At 34.0% G+C, this 25,929-nt stretch overlaps 3 protein-coding genes across 3 annotated transcripts in view; 1 reads left to right on the forward strand and 2 right to left on the reverse strand.

Moving 5' to 3' along the window:
* si:dkey-32e23.4 (dynamin-1-like protein) overlaps window positions 1-4,161 on the reverse strand; it is a 42,546-nt gene extending 38,385 nt beyond the window's left edge. The window contains 4 exon segments of the mRNA XM_051117406.1: window positions 307-345; window positions 2,268-2,409; window positions 2,621-2,722; window positions 4,009-4,161. Coding sequence (XP_050973363.1) covers window positions 307-345; window positions 2,268-2,409; window positions 2,621-2,722 — 283 coding nt within the window. The 5' untranslated portion in view covers window positions 4,009-4,161.
* Window positions 4,162-5,303: 1,142 nt separating this feature from the next.
* Window positions 5,304-20,816, forward strand: rab7b (RAB7b, member RAS oncogene family). Its single transcript, XM_051117127.1, has 6 exons — window positions 5,304-5,480; window positions 7,451-7,519; window positions 7,908-8,034; window positions 11,456-11,674; window positions 17,830-17,958; window positions 19,890-20,816. The coding sequence occupies exons 2-6, from the start codon at window positions 7,467-7,469 to the stop codon at window positions 19,974-19,976; spliced, it is 615 nt and encodes a 204-aa protein (XP_050973084.1). The 5' UTR covers window positions 5,304-5,480; window positions 7,451-7,466; the 3' UTR covers window positions 19,977-20,816.
* A 544-nt stretch (window positions 20,817-21,360) lies between these two features.
* On the reverse strand, window positions 21,361-25,819 carry ubl4a (ubiquitin like 4A). Its single transcript, XM_051117129.1, has 4 exons — window positions 25,638-25,819; window positions 23,879-23,984; window positions 23,488-23,702; window positions 21,361-21,684 (listed from the first exon to the last, which is right to left on the reverse strand). Exons 1-4 carry the CDS (start codon window positions 25,683-25,685, stop codon window positions 21,577-21,579), a joined length of 477 nt encoding a protein of 158 aa, XP_050973086.1. The 5' UTR covers window positions 25,686-25,819; the 3' UTR covers window positions 21,361-21,576.
* Window positions 25,820-25,929: the final 110 nt, after the last annotated feature.

Here is a 25,929-nt window from a genome sequence, read left to right on the forward strand (position 1 = left end):
GAACTGACGTGAACAAAATGTGAAATCAATATTCGACCAGAAATGTTACTGTGGCCAGATACATTAGTACACAACCAAAGGAGAGTAAAGCCCAAACATGCATTTGCTCTAGTCTTAAAGTGCAGGAAAAATACCAGAAGGACTTACAAATGAAGACACAGCAGATGGAAAAACAATCTAAGTTTTAAAGAACAACATTTAGAAAACAGAAGACGGAGCAAGGGCTGTGGGATGAGAAGCACGCCAGGAGAATGGAGTGGACAGATGAACGTTCATGCAGACAAACATTTGTTGAAAAGCAGAGACCTGGATAATTGTTTTGGGTGTTTTGTTTAGCTCCATTTCCTGAGAAAGCAAAGAGAGGACAGCAGAGAGAGCGTTAGGAAGAAACGCTACTGTAAGTGGATTAGAAACAAATTCACAGAAAGGTCAGAATACATCAACATTGCCAGAGAGCGGATGTTAAAAGGAACATTCAATATGAGCTCTATGTGTGGAAAAATAAAGCAATAATTGCATTTACAGTAATGCACTTACAGCAGAAGTCTATGGGACAAGACATCCCAGAAGGTTTAAATATGAAACCCATTGAAATATGAAGAAATATGATGCACATGCATACAAAACTCTAATTTTTGTTGGTGCTATCTATCTATCTATCTATCTGAGACACTGGACCACAAAAACAGTCTTAAATAGCACAGGTATATTTGTAGCAATAGGGCTGTCAAACGATTAATTGCAATTAATCACATTCAAAATAAAAGTTTATGTTTACATACAATATGTGTGTTTACTTTGTATATTTATAATGTGTATATAAATACACAAACATACATGTATGTACTTTAAAAATATATATTTATATGTATAAATATTTATACCTGTATATAATTTGGATTATAAATAAATATAAATATTTTACATATAAATCTAAACTATTTTTACTTATATATATATATATATATATATATATGTATGTGTGTGTATTTATATATACATAATAAATATACACAGTAAACGCACATATAATATGTAAACAGAAACTTTTATTTTGGATGCAATTAACCATGATTAATCATTTGACAGCCCTACCAAAAACACATTGTATGGGTCAAACTTATGAATTTTTCTTTTATGCCACAATCATTAGGATATTAAGTAAAGATCATGTTCCATGAAGATATTTTGTAAATTTCCTACCGTAAATATATCAAAACTATTTTTGATTAGTATATGCATTACCAAGAACTTCATTTGGAAAACTTTAAAGGCGATTTTCTCAATATTTTGATTTTTTTGCATTATTTATAATAAATAATATCTATTTATAATATATAATATTTATAAACTCCTTTTTGTTAAGGTGCTATATATTTCTATCTACATAATCTTACAAATACATAACTAAAAATATATATTTAACCTGGACCAGAACAATTTTTATTAATACATTTATTGAGCAATAAATTCATTAAAACTAACATTAACAACATTTATTTAATGCTATGTTAAGTTTTTTTATTTCAAATAAATGCTGTTCTTTTGAACTTTCTATTCATCAAAAAATCCAGAAAAAATGTATTATGCTTTCCACAAAAATATTAAAAAGTATTATGCTTTTCACAACTGTTTTCAACATTGATAATAATAATAAATGTTATTTTTTAGCATGATTTCTGAAGGATCGCGTAACACTGAAGACTGGAGTAATGATGCTGAAAATTCAAATTGATCACAGGAATAAATTATTCATTTATTTATTTTATTATTTTAATATTAAAATAGAAAAGGATTGGATCTAAACTCTGCAGGACAGTGGCACTCCAGGACCGACGTTGCCTATCCCTGGTTTAAACAGTCAGTATTTCAAACAATGTTTATGTCTTGTGGCTATCTTTCTCAGATATTTTCCTCATGCTATGCTTGTACTAAACCCAGAACATTTCTTAAAAGATTTTTTTTTATTTTAAGAACAAAAAAAAAAAAATGACCTACTTCTATTTCAAGGCATGCAAAGCAAGCACTTGTGCCCTAGACATGTTCTCATGCAAAAAACTCTTGGAGCTTTTTTTTTCTCAATAACTTTCTGGCTGTGTCAAACAAAACAACCTAGCTACCTAGAAAGCATTTCTAGGCATCCTAGTCATGTCTATGATGGCCAAAAATACTGTTTAGGTTGGAACATCACTATTTTTTTGAGACACAATATCTGTGTCTGCAGTCGATAGAGTACAGATATGATAAACAGAGTCAAAATCTGTTACCATTGTCTTGTTTCCGCCTCTCCTCCAGCGGAGGCACGTTCACCAGCTGTAACACTAGAGGGCGCCGAGTCACTATTCCTGAACCTCGGGGCAGAAAGTCTCGTCCAACCAAACTCTCCAGTACTGAACTCTTTCCACTGCTCTGTGGATTCATTTGAAGATGGCAACAGATCACATGCTTGACCTCATAAGGGAAATACTGGCACTGTGTTTTCATGTGCCAGTATTTCTACTTGATGATGTGCATGATGTATTATCACAAACAAACATCACACCTTAAGTAGTGACGGTTTACATTATAATGCACTGCATAAAGTCTCAAACTGAAACCTTGCATGTTTTTCACGACTCACCTGTGATCCCACGACCACAATCTGAGGAAGCTGGATGATCTCGGCTCCAACTGTGAGGAAAACCTCCTGCAGTCTGTTAATGATGGGAATCAGAGTTTCCATCTATGAAAAAGAAAACAAAAATCGACGCAGTGAGTCTAAAGCTGCTATACACAACAACAGAATACAGCTTTATCAATAAATATGCAGAAGCAAAAGATGTCTTTCTGTGAAAAAGTAACTAAAATATGTGTGTGTGTGTGTGTGTGTGTGTGTACTTGTTTTTGCTACATTGTGGGGACCAAATGTCCCCACAAGGATAGTAAAACCTGAAATTTTTGACATTGTGGGGACCGCAATAATTATTAAAAATAGTAAATGGTGTTTATCTGAAAACGCAACGATGCAAACATGTTTTATGTGAGGGCTAGGTTTAGGGTTAGGGTTGGGTTAGGGGATAGACAATATCGTTTAGTCAGTATAAAAACTATAGAAGTCTATGGAAAGTCCCCACAATTCACAAAAACAAACGTGTGTTTGTGTGTGTGTGTGTGTGTGTGTATGTATCTATGTAAATATGTATATATGTACACACACATATTTTACCTACTTTTTCACAAAAAGACATTTTAATCATTTAAAATATAATTACATTTTGCATGATTTTTTGTTTTGTTTTATATATTTTAATAAGTACAGATCTGAATAAGTATGATGTTTCTTTTTTAAACATTTCTGTTACTCTGAATGACAATTTCACCCATATTTTGACATTTTATTTTCACAAAAGTTGAAACATTAATGCATACACTTGCATTTAATATGCTTTCTATGTATATTACATCACTATTAACAAGGGGCCTTGATTAATAAAAAAAAAAGCCCTTACATTTAAGGGCTTAATTTGCCCTTACATCTGAGCAGTCTTAAAGTCTTAAATTCATAATATCATGGCTATATATACTTAAAACAAGAATATATATCTGCCAACGTGGTGTCATGTTTCCCCCCTTTGAATTAAGTGTATTTTTCTGAGCCCACTGGCAAAATTGCTACTGTTTTATCATAAACTCATAAACATCTTACATATACATCATATATATATTACGCTTCACATGTAAAAAAGCACAAGTCTAAACAAATGACACTAATTTGATTAATTTGCAGTGCACACACATATACATAAACACATGTATACATACATATGCTTAGCCATAGCAAGTAAAAACATTTCTGCACAAATGACCCATCCATGCAATAAAATGAGACTAATCTGATATTTAATTTGCAGTTATACTGTATATTTCACGACAGACATCAGCCCTGCAGGGTGTGATGCTGTCAACAGAACAAGGTTACATGGTAGGATAAACGATATAAACATTAGCAAAACAGGCTACATACCTTACCGTTACGCGATGCGTCGAGCCTTCTTCAGAATCACACAATCAGAGCGTTATAACGCTCACTGTCATGCTGGAAATAAGGAAAACACAGCGTACTGTCAAGGGAGGACCGACATGTTTTGAGGTTTCGCTTTTCTGCGCCCTTACAGCAGACTGTCAAAGACGGATCCGGCGTCAGCTACATGAAATCTGATTGGCTAATGTATTGATGACGTTAAAGCTTATTTTCAGTTCATTGGATAAAACACATTTCAATCATAACGTGTCATGGCCGCTTCTCCACGCCCCTTTCCAACATCAGGACCCCTACAATATTTCATCCGTGGGCTTCAATATTACAGTAGCGTTAGGATTTCGCTAATTCGTATGGAATTATGAGGAAAAACGAGTTTCATGATATTTAAAAAGTGTCGATATAGTGTACAGTAGGATATTTGTGCAAAATCATATGACAGATGAAAAAGATACGAGGTAGGGAAGTAGGCTTGCGTGAGGTATTGAGGAAGTGAGAATGAGTCAGAATTTAGGCACAAATGAGCAAAATGTGCAAATCACATGACAGAGGGAGGGACCCTAAGGCAAACACCAGCACAGGAAGAGCCTCTCCCTGTCCTGTTTTTTTTTTTTTTTTTTTTTTTTTTTTTTCTCACCCCGATTAAATTTATCATAAATGCACTTTCAGATAAGTTTGATTTGCATAATTCAAGTTTTATAATTTATTATTAGTTTACTCGTTTAATTCTTTAAATTAAAACTGTGCATATGGGCTATGCATCATGAACGTAATTGAATGTGAATAGAAAGTTGTTTTTATATATAATTATTTAGTTTCGTTAATGGCTTGTCTGTTTTATCCAAAAAGCGAAATTATAAATAAAATTAAAAATACTGCATAAACTGCTATAAAGAAGAGGATTCGTTTAATTCATTTCCTACTCCTCGCCATCTTGCAGTCATTAGAAAATGAGGGAGGGCTTTTCCAGCTGAACTAGTAATGGGAAGTCCGACTCATTTCAGCGAATCGGTTCGTCCGAACGGTTCATTTAAATTCTGAACAATTCGAAACTGATTCGTTTGAGACATATCGCTCTAAAAAGGTTTTAAAGACTTTATTTTAGTCGAACATTTTTGTTTATAACCGCGTTTGTTGTTTTGTTAAACGCTCTGTCATGACACCTACCTGTCTTAAGTCTTTCATACTGTACAGCGATTCGAATCTCCTTGCGAATCGGTTCGAATGAATCACCCGATTGAACCGATTGAAACACAATGCGCTCGTGATTCGAACATCAATATTTTGCGTCAGTCCCTTGTGACTCTACAGTCATGTCCTGTTCTGCTAGGAAGAAACACATAATACTCTACAACAGCTGATGTGCATCTGGATCATAAGAAACACTGGCTGATTTTTGTGGAAGATTCAGACGCGCAGCGAATATCAAAACAGCCCTGACGGTAAACGCGAAGAGGTGAAGGTAAATTGTCTGACAGTTTGTTTTTCTCACACAGTCTGTCAAACTGATTGGTGCAGAGAATGTTATATAATTTCAGACCCATCTGCTCTTTTGTGTTTTTGCACTTATTAATGTCATAATGTGGATTATATGTGTCGTTCTAATGATTGGTTCTGTGTCATCGTGGCATAAAACATCTGTCCTTGCCTGGACAAAGTACTTGGCCACACAGAACAAAGACTTTGTGGGTTTTTAGCGCAGTGTAGCTTTCGCTTCTGTAATACTGTCTGAAATTCGTTTCAGTAATGCGTTTGTTACAATGTAACTGCAGGGTTTCACGACAGTGACGTCACATGACTCAATGAATCACATGAATTCATTCTTTGAATACACTGAAGATGTACAGTTTGTTTACTGCAGTTTTCTCCTTCGTTTTAGAATATGGTTAATTGGAAACCATAATACTAGTTGTGCAACAGCCAAACCAGTGACCAATTAATCTGAATATTTTGTAATATTACAATAATTGTAATTGTAATAATAGTAAGCTCACCAAGCGTGCGTTTATTTGATCCAAAGTACAGCAAAATATTTTTACTATTTAAAATAACTGTTTTTTATCTGAATATATTTAAAAATGTAATTTATTCCTGCGATTTCAAAGCTGAATTTTTAGCATCATTACTCCAGTCACTTGATCCTTCAGAAATCATTCTAATATTCTAAGATTTGCTGCTCAAAAACATTATTATTATTATTTTTATTATGTTGAAAACAGCTAATTAGATTTTTTCCAGGTTTCTTTGAAAAATGGATATAATATTAAAAAGCTTTTTATTTCAGATAAATGCTGATCTGTGGATATTTGTCAGAGAATCCTGAAAAAAAATGTACTTTTAACTGTTTTAAATATTGATAATAATAATAATAATAATAATAATAATAATAATAATAATAATAATAATAAATGTTTCTTGAACTGCAAATCAGCATATTATAATGATTTCTGAAGGATCATGTGACACTGAAACCTGGAGCAGTGATGCTGAAAATTTAGCTTTGATCGCAGGAATAAATTACTTTTTTAAATATATTAACATTTATTATTTTAAATAGTAAAAACATTTCAATTTTTTTTTTTTTTCTGTTTTTGCATTTGCTTGCTCAAATAAATACAGGCTTGGTGAACAGAAGAGACTTTAAAAAAACATTAAAAACCTTATCTATATCTAATGTTCTTGAGCTTATCAAAATATTAAATTTTAACTTTTATTTCTTAATTCTGAACATGTTCTGTACTCTGATTTCATAAATACAACAATATACAACTTATTATTTATCTTATTATTTTAGATACATTGGACATTTACACTGTTTGATTTGCTGTACTAAAGTAACTAAACCTAAAATAACTAACAATAAAAGATAACTAATAAAAAAATGAAGCATCACAATTAAAAGTATAAAACTTAAATGATATAAAACTAAAATTACAAAATTTCCCAGACTCAAAATTTCCCGTAAAATCAACACTATTTCTTAATATTGATAATGAAAAACTATAATAGTATCTCAATTATACTAAAATATCAGTGCTTAATGTACATATTATAGAAATGTATTTTTTACTTATAAAATTGTCATAAACCTGTATTTTGCTAAAAATAATAATATAGATAAAATAAATAATATTAAGGCAGCTGTTTAGATTATAAACATCAGGCTTTATGAAAGACAATATATCAGTGACCTCATCACTGTTCATACTGTATATTAATCTAATTTAATAATTTAATTTTATGTCATTTAGAATAAAACTCGTAACACTGACATTACACATTCATTATAGTTCATTTAAAGTAAATATCACATATAATATGCCTGAAATAATGCATAAGGAAACAATTGTGCAGTTTGCACAGTGTAAGTTTACCTGTCTGTTTCAAATAACGTGCACTGTCCTGCTCTCTAATATCCGTCTCTTTTCACAGCTTTCTTCAACACATCATGGCCTCTCGTAAGAAGGTGCTGCTCAAAGTGATCATCCTAGGGGATTCTGGGTAAGTGTCTTTGTGGTATCAGTGACATTTAGATTGTTATAATCAGTCGGTGCAGCTCAAATGCTCTTATCAGCAGTGACACTTCGTCCTCTGTAATGTTTGCTTAAAGCAGCTGTACATATGTAAACATCACTGGGTTAACATGACTCAAGGAATTCCCCTGACTTCCCATCATCCACAGCCTCAGAATAGGTGCAGCAGGAATTTGCTCAGTTCTGATGGCCAATCACACTATCTGTAAAACTCTGCTGGATGAGTGCAGTCATGCAGGACTATATCTTGTTGAAGAATGTTATCAAGACTATGCAGCTCAGAGATGATGATATCAGCTGGGGCATTGCTTACTATGTTGCCTATTGAATCCATTTGTCCTGTTTGTCTTTGACAGAGTTGGAAAGACCTCTTTGATGAACCAGTATGTCAATAATAAGTTCAGTAACCAGTATAAGGCCACAATTGGAGCCGACTTTCTGACTAAGGAGGTGATGGTGGACGACAGACTGGTCACCATGCAGGTTTGCATTTAATTAGAGTACATTTTACATTACCGTTCAAAAGTTTGGGGTCAGCATGATATATTTTTTGAGAAATCAATACTTTTATTCAGCAAGGATGCATTAAATTGATCAAAAGTGTTTCTATTACTATTTTAAATAAATGCTGTTCTTGAACTTGTTCTTGAACTTTTCTGAACTTTTTATTCATCAAAAAATCCTGAAAGGTAAAATGTACACTGTAAAAAAAAAAAAAAAAAAATCTATTTGTTGAGTCAACTTAAAATAATTTATTACCCTGCTGCCTTAATTTGAAGTTCAGTCAACTCAAATAAGTTTAGTCACAACTTAGATATCTGAGATGACAAAACAAATTTTTTTAAAAATTCAAACATTTAAAAAAAATTAATAAAATAAAATTAAAACATTTAAAAATTTTTAAAAATTGGTTTGTTAAACTTAAAAGCTGAGCTTGTTACCTAGCTGCCTTAACATTTTATGTTGAATCAACTTAAATATATATGCTGTCATTTAGTACAACTTAACATTTCAAGTTGACTAAACTTTTTGGAGTTTACTGAACTTTACTGAAACGTTTACTGAAATTGTTTTTACAGTGTATCATGGTTTACACAGAAATATGAAGCAGCACAACTGTTTTTAACATTGATACTAAAAAGAAATGTTTCTTGAGCAGCAAATCAACATATAGAATGATTTCTGAAGGATCATGTGACACCAAAGACTGGAGTAATGATGCTGAAAATTCAGCTTTAATCACAGAAATAAATTATAAATTATTTTAATAGATGTTCACATAGAAAGCAGTCATTTTAAATTGTAATAATATTTTACAATATTACTGTTTGTACTGTATCTGTGATCAAATAAATGCAGTCTTGGTGAGCAGACAGATGTTTCAAAAACATAAAAAAACAATAAAAAAAAAACCAAACTTTTGAATGAAAGCGCAGTTCATGTTCATAATTCACCTTAAAAAATAGGGAAAAAAGCAAAAAGTTTATTAAAAAATAGTTTTGAAAAATATTAATAAATAAAGATGTTTTGCATAATGTTTATTATTATTTGTCATGTTATTTGTGTAGTTGAATGTGTATGGTTTAAAGCTCTACAGAAAATATGTAAAAAAAAAGAGAAAATTCAAAGAAAGAAAAATGTGCATGGCAAAAGTGACATTATTGTATTATTTATGAACATTTTTATGCCAAACGTAATCTTTAAAGAAATAGGTAGCACTTTACAATGGTTCATTAGTTAACTACTTGTGTTAACATGAACTAAGAGGGATCAACACTTCTACAGCATTTATTAGTCTTAATATAAATTTCAGCGTTTACCAATGCATTATTAAAATAAAAACTAGTTAGTGCACTATGAACTAACATGAACAAACAATGAACGACTGTATTTTTATTAACTAACATAAAGAAAGATGAATAAATACTGTAATAAATGTATTGTTCATTGTTCGTTCTTGTTAGTTTATACATTAACTAATGTCAACAAATGACACCTTATTGTAAGGTGTTACAATGAATAATTCTTCCTTTAATTTTGGAGTAAAAAGGCTCAATATTTCTTCATGTTAGATTCACTTTTATATGCTTATAATAACAGTGAGTTATCAATTAAATGAATTGTTTGGAAACTGCTCAGAAATAAAGAAGAGGCCAGTGTGCTCTGAGGATGACGCTGTCATTTCCTTAACAACCATTATTTTGTGAACAATCCCTCACAGCAGTAATCATCTCTAGTCATGTGACATGGTGAAAGAATCTGCATAATAAGCAACACAGTCATGTCACAAATATGAAGTCTGTTATTACTCATAGCTAATAGGTAGGATCCCAGTGTTTGACACTCATTCTGAGGTCAGAGTTCTTCTGATGCAATTTGCTAATCATGTGAAATAAAAAAGTCACATTTAGTATGATGTCTGGTAACTCCCTTTTATTTTTCCAGTCTAGTTTCCATAGATTTATGTTGTGTTTACTTGTCAGCCATGTTGTAACCTGTATGACTGGTCATATGATGTAGGTCATGCCCAAACAAGCAGTGATTGGGAACTTATTCCTGGAAAGTAATTTGTTAGAAATAATAATTATTTCTATATTGAAATACTGTTATATGTTTATGATTCCCATATTAGACTTTGCCAAATGGGCAATACAATGATCAATACCAAAGTTTCTGTTTATTAGTGTTATAATGAATCTACATTGTTAAAGGGATAGTTCACCCTAAAATGAAACGTTTTTCATCATTTACTCGCCCTCAAGGTGCTCCAAACCTGTATGAGTTTATTTCTTCTGTTGAACACAAAAGAAGGTACCAAATAATTGATGGTAGCCACAGACTTCCATAGTGTAAAACAAATAAATACTATGGTACTCAATGGGGACCAGAAACTGTTTGGTTACTTACAGGATGACAGAATTTTAATTTTTGAGTGAACTATCCCTTTAAAGCAGAAATTCACTTCCAGAACAGAAATTTACAGATAATTTACTCACCTCTTGTCATCCAAGATGTTCATGTCTTTCTGTCTTCAGTTGTAAAGAAATTATGTTTTTTGAGGAAAACATTTCAGGATTTCTCTCCATATAGTGGACTTCAATGGTGCCCGTGAGTTTGAACGTCCAAAATGTAGTTTAAATGCAGCTGGAATTCCAGCTTATCTAGTAAAGCGACTGGTCATTTTCTAAAAAAATCACAATTTATATACTTTTTTAACCTAAAATACTTGACTTGTCTAGCTCTGTGTGTGCTCTGAGTAATCCAGGTCAATACATTTAGGGTATGTCAAAAAACTTCCATCTCAACTTCAAAATCGCCCTACATTGCTGTTTTACCTTTTTTTGTAAAGGTCGTTGATCGTCTTTGCACGTTCGCTTTGTAAACACTGGGTTGGTATTTCTGCAGCGATGTAGGACAATTTTGAAGTTGGAGGAGAAAATGAGATGGGAGTTTTTCGACATATGTTTTAAGACATATATGTCTTAAACCAGAATACACAGAGTTTATGCAGAGCTAGACAAGATGCGCATTTGAGGTTAAAAAGTATATAAATTGTCAGTTTTTTAGAAAATAACCAATCGTTTCGCTGGATAAGACCCTTCTTTCTCGGCTGTGATCGTTTAGGGCCCTTTGAAGCTGCATGTAAACTACATTTTGGACGTTCAAACTTGAGGGCACCAGTGAAGTCCACTCAAATGTTTTCCTCAAAAACCGTAATTTCTTTACGACTGAAGAAAGAAAGACATGAACATCTTGGATGACAAGGAGGTGAGTAAATTATCTGTAAATTTGTGTTCTGGAAGTGAACTTTTCCTTTAATAAAAGCAGATAATATAATGGTAAAAATGAAAGCATGGTTAAGCAACTTGTTATTTACTATAAATAATTGATTTTCTTCTTTAAGATATGGGATACGGCGGGTCAGGAGCGCTTTCAGTCTCTGGGCGTGGCTTTCTACAGAGGGGCAGACTGTTGCGTGCTGGTGTACGATGTTACGGCGCCAACTACATTCAAGACTCTGGACAGCTGGAGGGACGAGTTTCTTATTCAGGCCAGTCCACGCGACCCGGAGAACTTCCCCTTTGTTGTGCTGGGCAACAAAATCGACTTGGAGAACCGGCAGGTCAGTGTGCAGAGCGAATGGAGCTAGGATGGTTAAAGGGGTCATCGGATGCCCATTTTCCACAAGTTGATATGATTCTTTAGGGTCTTAATGAAAAGTCTATAATATACTTTGGTTAAAAATTCTCAATGGTTGTGTAAAACAACACCCTTTTTACCTTGTCAAAATGAGCTCTGCAAAAATCATCCTGTTCTGGTCGAGGTTGCTTTAAATGTTAATGAGTTCTGCTCGCCCCGCCCCTCTCTTCTCTCTGTGGAGTGACGAGCCTGTTTACTTTAGCCACGTTTAGCCGCGTTTAGCCACTAAACTTGCAAACTAGCATGTTATTAGGAAAGACGATCGCAAAGATTCGTAAAAAACTTATACTCACTTCTGCTGTAAGTGAAGCTGGATCACGAAAGATTCACACGAGAGATCGGGAGGCGCATTTCCTTCACAAACAAACGTAATCCACTGCATCTTCAGCGGCTCAGATGTCGGGAGTAAATGATGACCATTATGTTCATTATTACATCCAGCAACACAACACCACAATCGCTTAGTCAGAGATATTCTTGTCTAACTTACATCCCTGCTCCAGCATCGAAACAATGGAGGTCGGACTGTTACAGCTGATCTGAGGTAAGACGCTCATGCCAATCAACTATCGTGGGTAGATTTGTACATACACTGCCAACACACATTAATGTTCAAACAACATGTAAAAGTGAACTTTGCATCTGATGACCCCTTTAAAACATCTTGGTTTTGTAATGATAATATTTGAGGAGGAAAAAAAGAGAAATTGTAGCAGACAAGGTTAAAATCCTTTCCCATTAATCTCACTGAGGTTTCAACGCCGCATTGACCTCCACATGAAAAGCGCTGTAGGTAGCATCACAGCAAAGCAATTGTATAAGGTTGCTAGGTAGCAAGCAAACTGGACGTGCACATGGTAACAGGTATTTGATCTTAGATCAGATAGAAATTCTGCCGTTTGCTTTGCTACTTCTCAGAACGCACATTCAATTTTCTCAGAATGTCAGGATCTGCCTTTGCTGTTCTGTCATACCATCTTGTTTTGATCTCTGTGTCATGCAGATTGTGCAGTAATCATCGGCAGTGCTTAGAAAGGTCAGCTGTAAATAAGGGCAAGGCGGAAACTGTTTGAACCTCTTTTCCGTTACTATACTTGACCTATGTGCAGTGTTCTTTTGCTCTCCAAGTCTGTATTTAATTAGTCAAAAATGTAGTAAAAACAGTAATAATGTGAAATATTATTACAATTTAAAATAACTGTGTTCTATGTGAATATATTGTAAAATGTAATTTATTCCTGTGATCAAAGCTCAACTTTCAGCGATCTCCACCTAAAACTGATTGTGCAGACCAAACCGTAAGTCGTAGAGACCTGAAACTTGGAGGGATAGAAGTACTCGCACCGCCAACAACGTGACCAAAGCTCACCCAATCAGCCTGACAAGGGCACTACAGCGATCAAAAGTACGAAATGGCACATAACTCCTAAACTGTCAGTATCTTATGTTGTTGAAATCCTTGGCCCACGCCGGACAAAATGCACACCTCAGATTCAAATTGTGAGCCTGGCAAAATTTTCGGGGATTTCCCATTTTTTGTAAAACTTACTTTGTGAACTAATTCTAGGTTTCTCGCCAGATCCAAACCAAGCCAAAGCAGAAAGATTCTATGCAAAATGAATATGAACAGTTATCAAAAAAAATAAATAATTGAACTTTTGACTGTCCCAAAGGGGGTGCCAAAACTTTTAGTAAAATGCCTATAACTCCTGAACGGAATGAGATATCTCCGCCAAAGGGGTTTTAAGGGGATTGGACCACAGCTGGCATTATAACAGTCATAAATGTTAAAAAAACATAATATTTCTATGGCAAATTACTTGGAGTTGCCTGCTTTTTTAAATCATTGATTTGGTGGTAAAGCGTTTGAACCCCAGTAATCGCTGCTTGGAGCTATATTTATTGAATTGTTGTTGTTAAAAGCAGTTGTGCTGCTTAATATTTTTGTGGAAACTGTGATACTTGTTTTTTAGTGTTGTGTGATGAATAGAAAGTTCTGGGAACATTATCTATCAAGAGAATATTAAGTGTATTAATATTAATATTAAATTTTAACAATCTTGACCGAACTGTAAATAAAAATGGTATAGAATTAGCGCAGCTCTGCCGAGCCTCAGGCCTGTACATACTTAATGGCAGGATTAGAGGGGACACTTTAGGGAGGTTCACATGTTGTTCAGGTCTTGGAGCTAGTGTAGTGGACTATGCCATCACTGACATGGACCCCTCTTCCTTTAGTGCATTCACTGTCATACAATAAACTCCGCTTTCTGACCATAACCAAATTAACATTTATATTAAAACACACCACACACTAACACAAAACATACTCAAAACCTGTAAAATGTATCAAATCCAGCCAGGATACAGATGGGCCACAGACAGCATAGACAAATTTATTCAAGCCCTCAATTCTGACGAATTAACAAATCTAATCACTTCATTTATTAACAAAAAATTTGAAACAACTAAAGATGGTGTTAATTTGGCTATAAATGAAATAGATTACATATTTAACCAAGCAGCATGTAAAATTCAGCTGAAAAAGTAAGGCAAAAAATATAGTAAAAAACACCAAAAGATAAAAAATGGTTTGACTCGGACTGCAAGACATTAAGAAAATTATCAAATCTAAAACACAAAGAACCAAACAATGCTAACGTAAGAACTGAATACTGTTCAAAATTAAAACAATACAAAGACAATCAGAACAAAAAAGAAACACCATCTGACAAAAAGTCCACAAAAAAAATTGAACATTCAATAAATCATAATCAGTTCTGGGATATGTGGAATAATCTGAACACAACAAAACCACAAGAAATATTTTTAAAAATGTATATAAAGAAATCCCTCCAAAACAACTCAATAACAATTATGATCAGATCAAACAAAATCTACAAATGTATGAAAACACAATTAAAAATAATCAAAACCCACTCAATTTCCCAATTATACATGAAGAATTGACAAAAAAAAAAAAAATTTAAAAAATCTGATAGCATTCTAGGTAAAATGCTGAAACACAGCACACCTGAGCTTCAGACAGCTGTGCTCAAATTATTTAACCTTGTACTTAGTTCAGGTTGTTTTCCTGACATCTGGAGCCAAGGACTTATTACCCCAATTCACAAGAGTGGAGATAAATTAGACCCTAATAATTTCAGAGGCATTTGTGTGAGCAGTAATCTGGAGAAGTTATTTAGCAGTATTTTAACAAACAGAATAGTGAACTTTCTTAACCAACCCAGTGTCCTGAGCCCTAGTCAGATTGGCTTTCTTCCAAATTACAGAACTACTGACCACATTTACACTCTACACACCCTAATCAATAAACACGTAAAACAGACCAAACACTGAAAAATATTTGCATGCTTTGTCGATATCAAAAAAAGCATTTGATTCTGTTTGGCATGACGGATTATATTGCAAGCTTTTACAAAGTGGTGTAGGGGGTAAAGTTTATGACATTACTAAATCAATGTAATCAAACAACAAATGTGCAATACGAATTGGCAATAAACATACAGAATTCTTCACCCAGAAAAGAGGAGTGCGGCAGGGCTGTAGCCTGAGTCCAGCACTGTTCAACATTTACATTAATGAATTAGCGGTGCAGTTGGAACAGTCTACAGGCCCTGGACTCACTCTACAAGATAAAAACATAAAGCTTTTACTGTACGCAGATAATCTGGTGCTGCTGTCATCCACCCCACAGGGACTGCGGCAGCACCTAGACCTGCTGGAGAACTACTGTCAGAACTGGGCCCTGGCAGTAAACCTCAAAAAGACCAATATTATGGTCTTTCAGAAAAAGCCCAGATGTCAGGAACACAGACACCAGTTCCATCTAGGCAGCACCGCCCTAGAACACACGATGCAGTACACTTACCTTGGCCTGATCATCACTGCATCAGGGAGTTTCAGTATGGCAGTGAATGCTCTTAAAGATAAAGCTCGAAGAGCTCTATATGTCATTAAGAAAAAAATTCAAAATATTGAAATACCAATTCCAGTTTGGTGTAAATTTTTTAAAGGGGTCATCGGATGCCCATTTTCCACAAGCTGATATGATTCTTTAGGGTCTTAATGAAAAGTCTACAATATACTTTGGTTAAAAATTCTCAATGGTTGTGTATAACAACACCCTTTTTACCTTGTCAAAATCAGCTCTGCAAAAATCATCCCATTCTGGTCGAGGCTGCTTTAAATGTAAATGAGCTCTGCTCGCCCCGCCCCTCTCTTCTCTCTGTGGAGTGACGAGCCTGTTTACTTCAGCCGCATTTAGCCGTGTTTAGCCGCTAAACTTGCTGAATAGCACATTATTAGGAAGGCGATCGCAAAGATTCATAAAAAAACCCTTATACTCACTTCAGCTGTAGATGAAGCTGGATCACAAATGATTCGTGTGAACATAGATGGATATATGTAGATTGGGAGGCGCATTTCCTTCGCAAACAAACGTAATCTACTGCATCTTCAGCGGCTCAGATGTCAGGAGTAAATGACGACCACTATGTTCATTATTACATCCAGCAACACAACAACTCAATCGCTCAATCGGAGATATTCTTGTCTAACTTACATCCCTGCTCTGGCATCAAAACATGGAGGTCGGACTGTTACAGCTGATCTGAGGTAAAATGCTCGTGTCAGTCAACTATCGTGGGAGCGGCCTCTGTCAATGTGATGCAACAACGACAGGCATCTGAGAACGGCTCGATTTGAAAAAGGGGATATTATTTTTACAGATTAATTAAAAACCACTGCATGGATTTTTATCATTGTAGGGTAGATTTGTACATACACTGCCAACACACGTTAATGTTCAAACAGCATGTAAAAGTGAACTTAGCATCCGATGACCCCTTTAATAGTAATTCAGCCCATAGCGCTGTATTGAAGTGAGGTATGGGGTCCACTCAGTGATCAGAGCTACAGTAGATGGGACAGACATCCAACAGAAGCCCTAGAATTCTGCAAAATGATTCTAAAATTACAAAGGAGAACACCCAACAATGCATGTAGGGCAGAATTAGGCCGATTCCCATTGATCATTAACATACAAAAAAGATCCCTCAAATTCTGGATGCATCGAAAATCGAGTCTCACAGAGTCGCTATATTTTAAAGCACTACAAACCCAAGAACCCCAAAAAAATCCCCTAAGTCAGCTGGTTCTAAGACTTACAAACCTGACTAACTCTACTAACTCTAACCAGTCTCAGACCAGCACTGCTTCTCACTCAAACATAAAAATGAATCAAATTATCAAACAATCTAAAAATATATATCTGCACTGGGATCAAGAAACTAAAACACAAAGTAAATTACAACTATATCGAACTATAAAATCAAATTATGAAGTATCAGAGACATGAGCAGAGACAAATCCTGACCAAGTACAGGCTCAGTGAGCACAGCCCAGCCATTGAAACCGGCAGACACAAAAAGAGCTGGTTACCCAGAGAGGAAAGAGTGTGTGCTCACTGCAAGACAGGAGAGATTGAGACAGAGGTGCACTTCCTCCTTCACTGCCACGAATTCAAATCAATAAGAGACCTATATGTAAATAAATTCACAAACATCATAAAGAACTTTAGAGGCATGACTGAAGAAGAACAAATCAAGATCATTTTAGGAGAGGGACAGACTGGCTGCAAGATATATGTGGATGTGCCACAGCCTGAGAGACAGCAGGTGAATGTGTATAATGTGTGTGTGTATTATGTGTGACCTCAGTGTGTTTCCCTACTGTCTACCACAGTGATCCTCAGTATGTGCGAGTTTACATGTTAAATACTGTGGTATGTTCTGTTTTGTTACACTGTTTATTTAAGTTTAAATTGTTATAATGATTTTTTTTTTTCTTCTATTATCTAGATCTTCTCGTTGTTATTATGATGTTCCTCCACATATATTCAAAGCTTTGGCAATACTGTATTTTTACAGTCATGCCAATAAAGCAATTTTGAATTGAATTGAATTGAAGTGATAAAATAATATATAAGCCGTTTTTTTTTCAGTGCTTTAGATGTAATTCATCATTTCATCCCCAAATCCTTTGTATTTTGCACAGGTAACGACAAAGCGAGCTCAAGCGTGGTGCCAGAGTAAGAACAACATCCCCTACTTCGAGACCAGTGCCAAAGAAGCCATTAACGTGGACCAGGCCTTCCAAACCATCGCTCGCAATGCACTTAAACAGGTACAGGAATTTGAGAATACCTATCTTCAGATCGATTTCTGAAATACAATTCAACAAAATCGTATTATTCTCATTTTCAATAAGCTTACTCACCAGCCAAAAACCAGGTGGCCTTTAGATCCTGTTTGATATCAGATGAAAAAGACTAATAGTCAGAAATGTATCACTTTCTTTTTTCTTCTTCAGAACTTTTTCTATAGAACACAAAAGGAGATATTTAGTAGAATGTTCATGCTGCTCTTTAAATACATAAATCTCCATAATCGTAGTCCAATATGATCCAATAAGTCATAAGGTGTGTTCACATTAGTGAAATTTATCAGTTTCACCATATTTGCCAAATGTAACTTTTTTCAGTATAATTATTGCCCTTTGCCTTTAAAATAGCATTTGTGAATATTCAGATAAGCTGTATGAAATGGATTTAACATCCATGATGTTAAGACATTCAGAAAAGCAAATGAGATTTTAATATTAGACTTAAATATTGGTATTTTTGTCACCTAAAGCTATTTAATGACTCAGGAAGAAATAGAATATACAGTCAAATACCTTTGGTAGAAAGGTATGTAATGGATTACAATTAACTAAAAATTATTCAGACAACTGTTAGTATGACAATATTTACACAACTATCAATACTTTGTAGACCAATTAGTCTGTGATTTAAAAAGGTTGCATTAGCAATTAAAGAACAACACATCACAGCAAAACATGATCAGGTCAAAGTGTCAGAATAATTTTTGGTAATAAATTTGTATCAATTTTACTGGTAGTCCACTGTGTGAAGAATTTTTGGGTATAATATGTCACAGTTTACTTTGTTTTGCTATCCTCACTTATTCATAAATGAACTACAGTGTCCTGCATCCACTAGGAAAAAAGTAGTAGTAATATGAAAATAAGCCATATGAACTATTTTTCTGGCACTTGTCCTTCATAAAAATGTAGCATGAAAATTCAAATAAAAAAAAAATTAAAATAAAATTTTCCACCATGAAGAACCTTTTGTGGAATGAAAAGATTCTACACTTTTAAAAATAAAGGTTCCTAAAAGGATTTTTCAAAGTGATGCCGTTAAAGAACCAATTTAGAACCATTCAGTGAAAAATTCTTAAAAGAACCGTTTTTTCTTAGTTTGAAGAAAATTAAAAAAATTAAAATAAACCTTTTCACTATTAGAAACATTTCGTGGAATGACGAGATTCTACACTTTTAAAATTAAAGGTTCCAAAAAGGGTTTTTTGATTGGCGCCGTTGAAGAACCAATTTGGACCACAAATTGGACCACAGTCATAAGGGTCAGTATTTCAAAAATTGAGATTTATACATCATCTGAAAGCTGAATAATAGGCTTTCCATTGATGTATGGTTTGTTAGGATAGGACAATATTTGGCCGAGATAAAACGATTTGAAAATCTGCAATCTGGTGGTTCAAAAAAATCGAATTATTGAAAAAAATTCCCTTTAAAGTTGTCCAAATGAAGTTTTTGGCAATGCATATTACTAATCAAAAATTAAGTTTTGATATATTTACAGTAGGAAATTTATAAAATATCTTCGTGGAACGTGATCTTTACTTAATATCCTAATGATTATTGGCATAAAAGAAAAATCTATAATTTTGATCTATACAATGTATTGTTGGCTAATGCGCCCACAAATATACCTGTGCTACTTACGACTGATTTTGTGGTCCAGGGTCACATTTAGAAGAATTTAATTTAAAAGAACCCTTTTTTTTTCTTAGTTTGAAGAACATTTTAAGAATTTAAGGAACCTTTTGTTCAATGTTAAGGTTTCATGGCTGTTAAAGGTTCTTTATGGAACCATCAATGCCAATAAAGAACCTTGGTTTTTAAGAATGTATTGAACTGACTGGGCTTTGTCGTTAAATAAACACTAAATCTGGGATGAATTGAACTTTCAGGAGACGGTGGATACGTATGATTTCCCCGACCAGATTAAACTAAGAGACGACAGACCTGTGTCCAGCAGTGATGGCTGCAACTGCTGAAGGAAAGACGAAACTGGGGACGGGAAGAGAAAGAGCCAACATGGGAAAGGGAGAGGGGGAGTGAGAAAGATGGAAAAGATCCAGGCCTGTTATTCTAGCGCCCATCCTCCCCTTTTCCTCCTTTGAAACCTCCAGGGTATCAAATGCCACATGTGAAAGCTGAACATCCATTTTCTTGCTGAACTCCAAGTAAACGTGTGGTATGATGAACTATTGAAGAACAGGAAGATTTGTTGCATATCCTCCGACACTGCATTTATTACGAGTCCTGCTATCACTACAGCTGTCCAACAATTTCCATGTGGCTACTCCTGCTGTCTGTGCAATCTGATTTTATTTTCTCAGAAATGATTCTTTGGTCAGCTAGTTCATTGTGCCTTTTTAATTCTTACCATTGGTTATTGTTATCAATGCCTGTTTCGCTCCTATGCTGAATGAATATGCATTAAAAAACATTTATTACATATGTAACGGGGCTGGGAAATCTAATTATGTTATTAACATGTTATGAGTTAAAGCTTTTCAAATCAGTTAATGTAATTCATCACTCAAATATGCTCACGGATGTCCAGGTTTCACATAATTTCAAAAGTTTTAAAAGGAAAAAGTAGGTAATTATTTAATTCGTTTTTTTTTTTAATTAGCATGCACACAAAATCATTAAATATGATATTTACCTCTGTCTATGTAGGGAAAAAGGTGTGGGAAATTTTTACTGTATTTGACTTTTTACTTCAGATATTTAAAATGATACCTCCTCTAAATAAAAACTAATAAGCAGGGCAAATGACTGTTGTCAAAAGACGAAAATATCAAACTGATTTCTTCACTCATCTCCCAGCCCTACTAGACAACATGTCATGAAATAAGTGAATAAGGATGTATTACATTGAACATAAGGGTACTGCGATTTTGTAGCTTGACTTCAACATCAAACCCGAGAACATTTTTAGTCTTAGTTGGATTGTAAGTACTTCTGAAATGTTTTAAACCACTTGATTGTTTCACCCATGCCAGTTATAATGGTTTACAAAACATTTTTGCACATATAGCTGTTGAGTATGTAAACGCGTTTCATCAAGAGGTCATGTATTAAATAATCAGGTTAGAAGCACACTAATGAGGTTATGTCATGCTTAACTTAGCGTTTTGATTTTCCTTTGTACATTTACATGTTACGCTTGTATTCATATACATCCATACTCAACCCAGGAGCTCCTCAATTTTCTATGCCAAAATGCAACAAGAAGAAAAAAAAAAAATTAGGCATCATTTTTATTTTGGCCAAATGTAAGAATGACACCAAAACCAAAAAAATAAAGATGCATTACAACCAAGCTGGCTGTCAATTCTTCCTTTTTTTTAAAAAAATAATTAAAAATGATCAAGCTGATCAAGAACACTTTTTATTGTCTCTTAATAATTTGCACACAATATTTACAAAGTTGCACTAAAAGCACCACTGTTTCCTCTGATGGGAAAGCAACGGTAAGCCTCTTGAAGATCAGAGAAGCTCTTGTAAGTCCATATGAAACACATCCCGCTCCCTGACCGTGTCTCGTCCGTTGGAGCCGGAGTGTTTCCATCAGTCTAGTGTGTTTTAGTCCATGTATGAGGTATCCATGCCCTCTGTCTCCGGATGCAGCAGACGGCTAGCCATACGCTCAATGTCATCCAGACTTAGCTGTCTGAGGGAGCGTTCATAATCCTGACAACAAGAAAAGACGACATCAACCTTGGTTCTGTGAACTATGTATTACATACAAAAAAGATGTTCTACTATTCTCATCATGACCAACGATTGTATAATACTTTTATGGTGCTCATTTCTTACACGTCGAACCACAAAACCAGTCATAAGGGTAAATTTTTTGAAATTGGGGTTTATACACCTAAAAGCTGAATAAATAAGCTTGATTTCACTGATGTAGGGTTTGTTAGAAGAGGACAATATTTGGCTGAGATACAATTTGAAATTTGAAAATCTGTAAATCACTATTAAAAACCCTTTTTGTTAATTGAAATGTAGCTGAAAAATACAAAAATTAAGAAAAATGTCAAATTAGAAAAGTTGGAAACATGGAAGCTTAAATACTAAAAATACTAGAACTGCACCGGAAAATAAACAAACAGAAATGTAAAAAAATAAATAAATAAATAAAAATGTCAAAAGCATATTAAATGACTAAAATAAAAATTGGAATGAAAACAAAGTATAAAAAAAGAATATATAAAATTTGTAAAAAAAAAAAAATAATAATAATAATAATAAAAAAATATATTATTCTCTCAGTATATAAAAAATATCACTGATTTAATACATCTGATCAGGAGAATCTTTTTTTTTTTATTCTGTTAAAATCACTACAAAATATTCTATTTTTTAGATAAATATATACTTATGTATATTATATTATATTATATTATATTATATAATGCTGTTAATACGCTTTAACTTAATACGCAAGTAAATATAAGTAAATATTGTCCAGATAATATTTTTGTTTTTTGTTTTTGGAATTAATATAAAATAAAAAATTTTTTCCCAAACATTTTATTTTCCAGATATTTTATTGTTTCTTTAGAATTACAATAAAATAATTATGCAAATGTTTGTCTTTATGATTTTATTTTTATTTTACACACTGGTCTTTGTGCTGTTAATTAAAAAAATATATTTTAAAAAAATGAACTAAATAATCACAATTTATTCTGAAATTAATTGTAATTAATCCCATCTAACATTTAAGTTTTTAATAATAATTTTTACATTAAATCTTCAAATTAATGTAGAAGCAACATAAATAAAACATAAATACCAAAAAGTACAGTTCTGTCACTGGGGCGGTACCCTAAGGTACAAAAGTGAAAAGGCACAAATATGTCCTTTTAAAATACTAATATGTACCGTTTAGGGGTACGTAAGGTACAAATATGTACCTTTTCACTTTTGTACCTTAGGGTACCGCTAAGCGACAGAAGTGTACCTTTCTTTCTGAGAGTGTACAGTATGTTTTTACTATTTGTTAAATATTTCTTTTTTTTTTTTTTACAACTACCACTGATACCGATATTAGTGATGAGGAAATTGTTCCTTTTTTCTAATATTTAACCAATGACAATAGCCATTTAACATTACAGTATAACTGAAAGCTGGGTTATTAGGTTTTTGGCTGCTATTACTTTAAGAGCTGCCACTGCTGAACGTGATGCGTATCTGACACACATGCTCATAGTTTCACTCACGCTTTAATATAAAATGATACAGGCCACAGTGTGCGCCACTTAATTTACGCGTACAATTGAAGAGCACGCACTACAAGCACAGTATAACAGCTCACAGCACAGGTAAATTGGTATTTACTGACATATAGCCTGATAACATCTCATCTGATGTGAACTGTTGTTCTACTCCCTCAACACCTGTACTTTTCCCACACTCATTTGTCTAGTGCATGGCACTGAGGCAAAGTGGAGTGCATATCTGAAAAGTCTCCCGTCTCGAACATACCTTAATAAGTTGCTCCTGGACTTTTGCTGCGTCGGCTGGGCTGAAATGTTTGGCCAGGACAGTTGAGAGTAACTGCCACACACCACTGCCTGCTTTATCATTACTACTACTGCTGGTTCCCACCGCGCCGCCGCCGCTCCTCTCACCTGCCGGGCGCACCACTAGATTCAGTTTGGCCTCCGGCCCGATGGAGTAATCGCTCAACCTGTGTTCATCTGAAAACAAATCAAGCGTCACAATGACGTACACAACACAGCTCATGCAATGACTGGAATGCTGCCAGTCAAAGTCTGAAAAAAACACTGCAGGAGGAAATAAAAATAGCACTACCCTAAATGATAAATACATGTTTACTGGTCACATGACCAAAAAAACACATAAATGCTTTTACCTGCAAGTGCTTTTCCTTTATACAGCAGTCTCTGCTGACTGGGAGGGATGTTTAAACGCTCTGATACCAACTCTTTTACTGTTGATACCTTTTCATTTTCTGTCACCTGTGCATGAAAACAACAAAGCTGCTGAAAAAAAGCACTGGATATTTAAATTCACTGGCACAATTCATTCAAATATCTATTTATATGGGATTATGGGCCATGGGCAGAATTGGTGCAAACCTCTGTCCCACAACCAAAAAACACATTTAAAAATGCAAATCTTAGATGTTTACTAAGATACTTTTATTATGTACTGAAACACACAATAATATTTAAAATATCAGTAATATATCAGTATATATATATATATATATATCATAAGTTATTGGGTACTTTCAGTTAGGAGGTGGCTGTCCAAAACCCTAACCCCTGAATTTCAACTATACTTTATTTCAATTATAATCATTTTTGTATTTTTTTCCATTGTTGTTTTTAAAAGTATATTTTTGAGTGAAGTTCAAAAAAAGATTTATTTTATATTTTCCTTGTAAATTAGGAAACTTCATGTAAAAAAATATGTCCTGCATTTTCATGTCTACCGAAACAGTGTATGTATTAGTGCATTGTGATTAGTGATTTTAACTACACCCCTACATTTACGATTAGGAAAATGAATCTCATATTTGGGGGAAATAAACAATTTTAAAACAGTTATGCAATTTTTTAGTATTTTAGTACGTTTTTGTAGTGTTTTAGTATGCGGGTTAAAATTCTGTAACATGATGTAGTCGCTACCAAAACATTACTGTCACTACTGAAAATGTGCTGTAACCACCAAAACATGGGGTGTTTTGTTAAAAAATAAAGTATACTGAATTATCAACTAAGATGTTATGATAGTTTTTGGTTCAGTGTGTATTCAAACTAATGAATCTTTTAAGTTTAAGTTTAAAATCAGTCCTTATACAAAGAAAAATTGGATCCAAAATACAACAAATCTCATAAATAACACTTGAAATATTAAAACTGTAATTGTTATTAAACACAGATGTAAGCAAAATCTTAATAGGTCAATAATAAATAGCAAATATATATATATTTACGATGTAGATGTAAGCAAAATCTTAATATGCCAATATAAGCCTTCTAATTAAATTATTATTACTGTGTTTGGGTAGTGACAAATTTGGGGAGAAAACAAATATTCCAAAACTCTCTGAAAATACAATATGAGAATGAACTGCACAACTACTAGAAATGTGTACCTTGGATATTATACCATAGCATATATTTTTGGAAAGAGACACAGTCTGTCAAGACATTTCCAACTCCAACTTTGGACCAATTCTGTAGAATGGCCCATATTTGTATATTTGTATGTATTTTGTATTTGTATATAAACTAGTAAAAATGACAAAACCACCTAAAGATACAAAAAAAAAAAAAAAAAAAATGCACATATCTAATCCATGAACTGATTTCTCACGTTTAGTGATTAGCAGTAAATTGCCATCTAACGTTAAGCAAGCAACTCACTATTTTTGGTGACACAGCTATTTTATCGTGGACAAAATAACTGTCTGGAGAGTGTAAATCATGTCTAATGAGCTACAGTAGAAATGTGTGGTTGTATCATTATCTATAAATAATTCACCAGGAGAAAATAATCATTGCATACACCAGAGTGATGAAAAGAGCCGCAGCACAGCGCTATGCTAAAGCAGCTAGCAGCGACATTAGCGCCTCAAAACACCGCACGACACTCTCGCTTACCTGAACATTACACTCTTTCCCTTGAAGCGGCTTTACTGTGAGAATCATCTTTACATTTATAAAATGAAATACTAAATAAAGAATTGATAAATATCTCGCTGAACATTCGTGGACTACCAGCCGACGTTTCCCACGGACATGACGTCGATTGCACTGAATCTGCGCATGCGCGGGGAATGCTGCGCCTCACCCAGACCGATAACCACGCTGTGCTTTTTAATGACTTTAATCAAATCAAACCATTCTTTTATATAAACAATATAATATACATCTAAAGAAACTTAAACTTGTG

The sequence above is a fragment of the Labeo rohita genome, chromosome 8 (assembly GCF_022985175.1).
Source record: "Labeo rohita strain BAU-BD-2019 chromosome 8, IGBB_LRoh.1.0, whole genome shotgun sequence".
Lineage (NCBI taxonomy): Eukaryota > Metazoa > Chordata > Actinopteri > Cypriniformes > Cyprinidae > Labeo > Labeo rohita.

Coding starts and splice junctions, on each gene's coding strand:
- rab7b (XM_051117127.1), top strand. CDS start 7,467: ATGGCCTCTCGTAAGAAGGTGCTGCTCAAAGTGATCATCCTAGGGGAT. Junction 7,520..7,907: donor ATCATCCTAGGGGATTCTGG/GTAAGTGTCTTT, acceptor TGTCTTTGACAG/AGTTGGAAAGACCTCTTTGA. Junction 8,035..11,455: donor ACAGACTGGTCACCATGCAG/GTTTGCATTTAA, acceptor TTCTTCTTTAAG/ATATGGGATACGGCGGGTCA.
- ubl4a (XM_051117129.1), bottom strand. CDS start 25,685: ATGATTCTCACAGTAAAGCCGCTTCAAGGGAAAGAGTGTAATGTTCAG. Junction 23,703..23,878: donor TAAAGGAAAAGCACTTGCAG/GTAAAAGCATTT, acceptor ATTTGTTTTCAG/ATGAACACAGGTTGAGCGAT. Junction 21,685..23,487: donor TCCAGGAGCAACTTATTAAG/GTATGTTCGAGA, acceptor TCTTGTTGTCAG/GATTATGAACGCTCCCTCAG.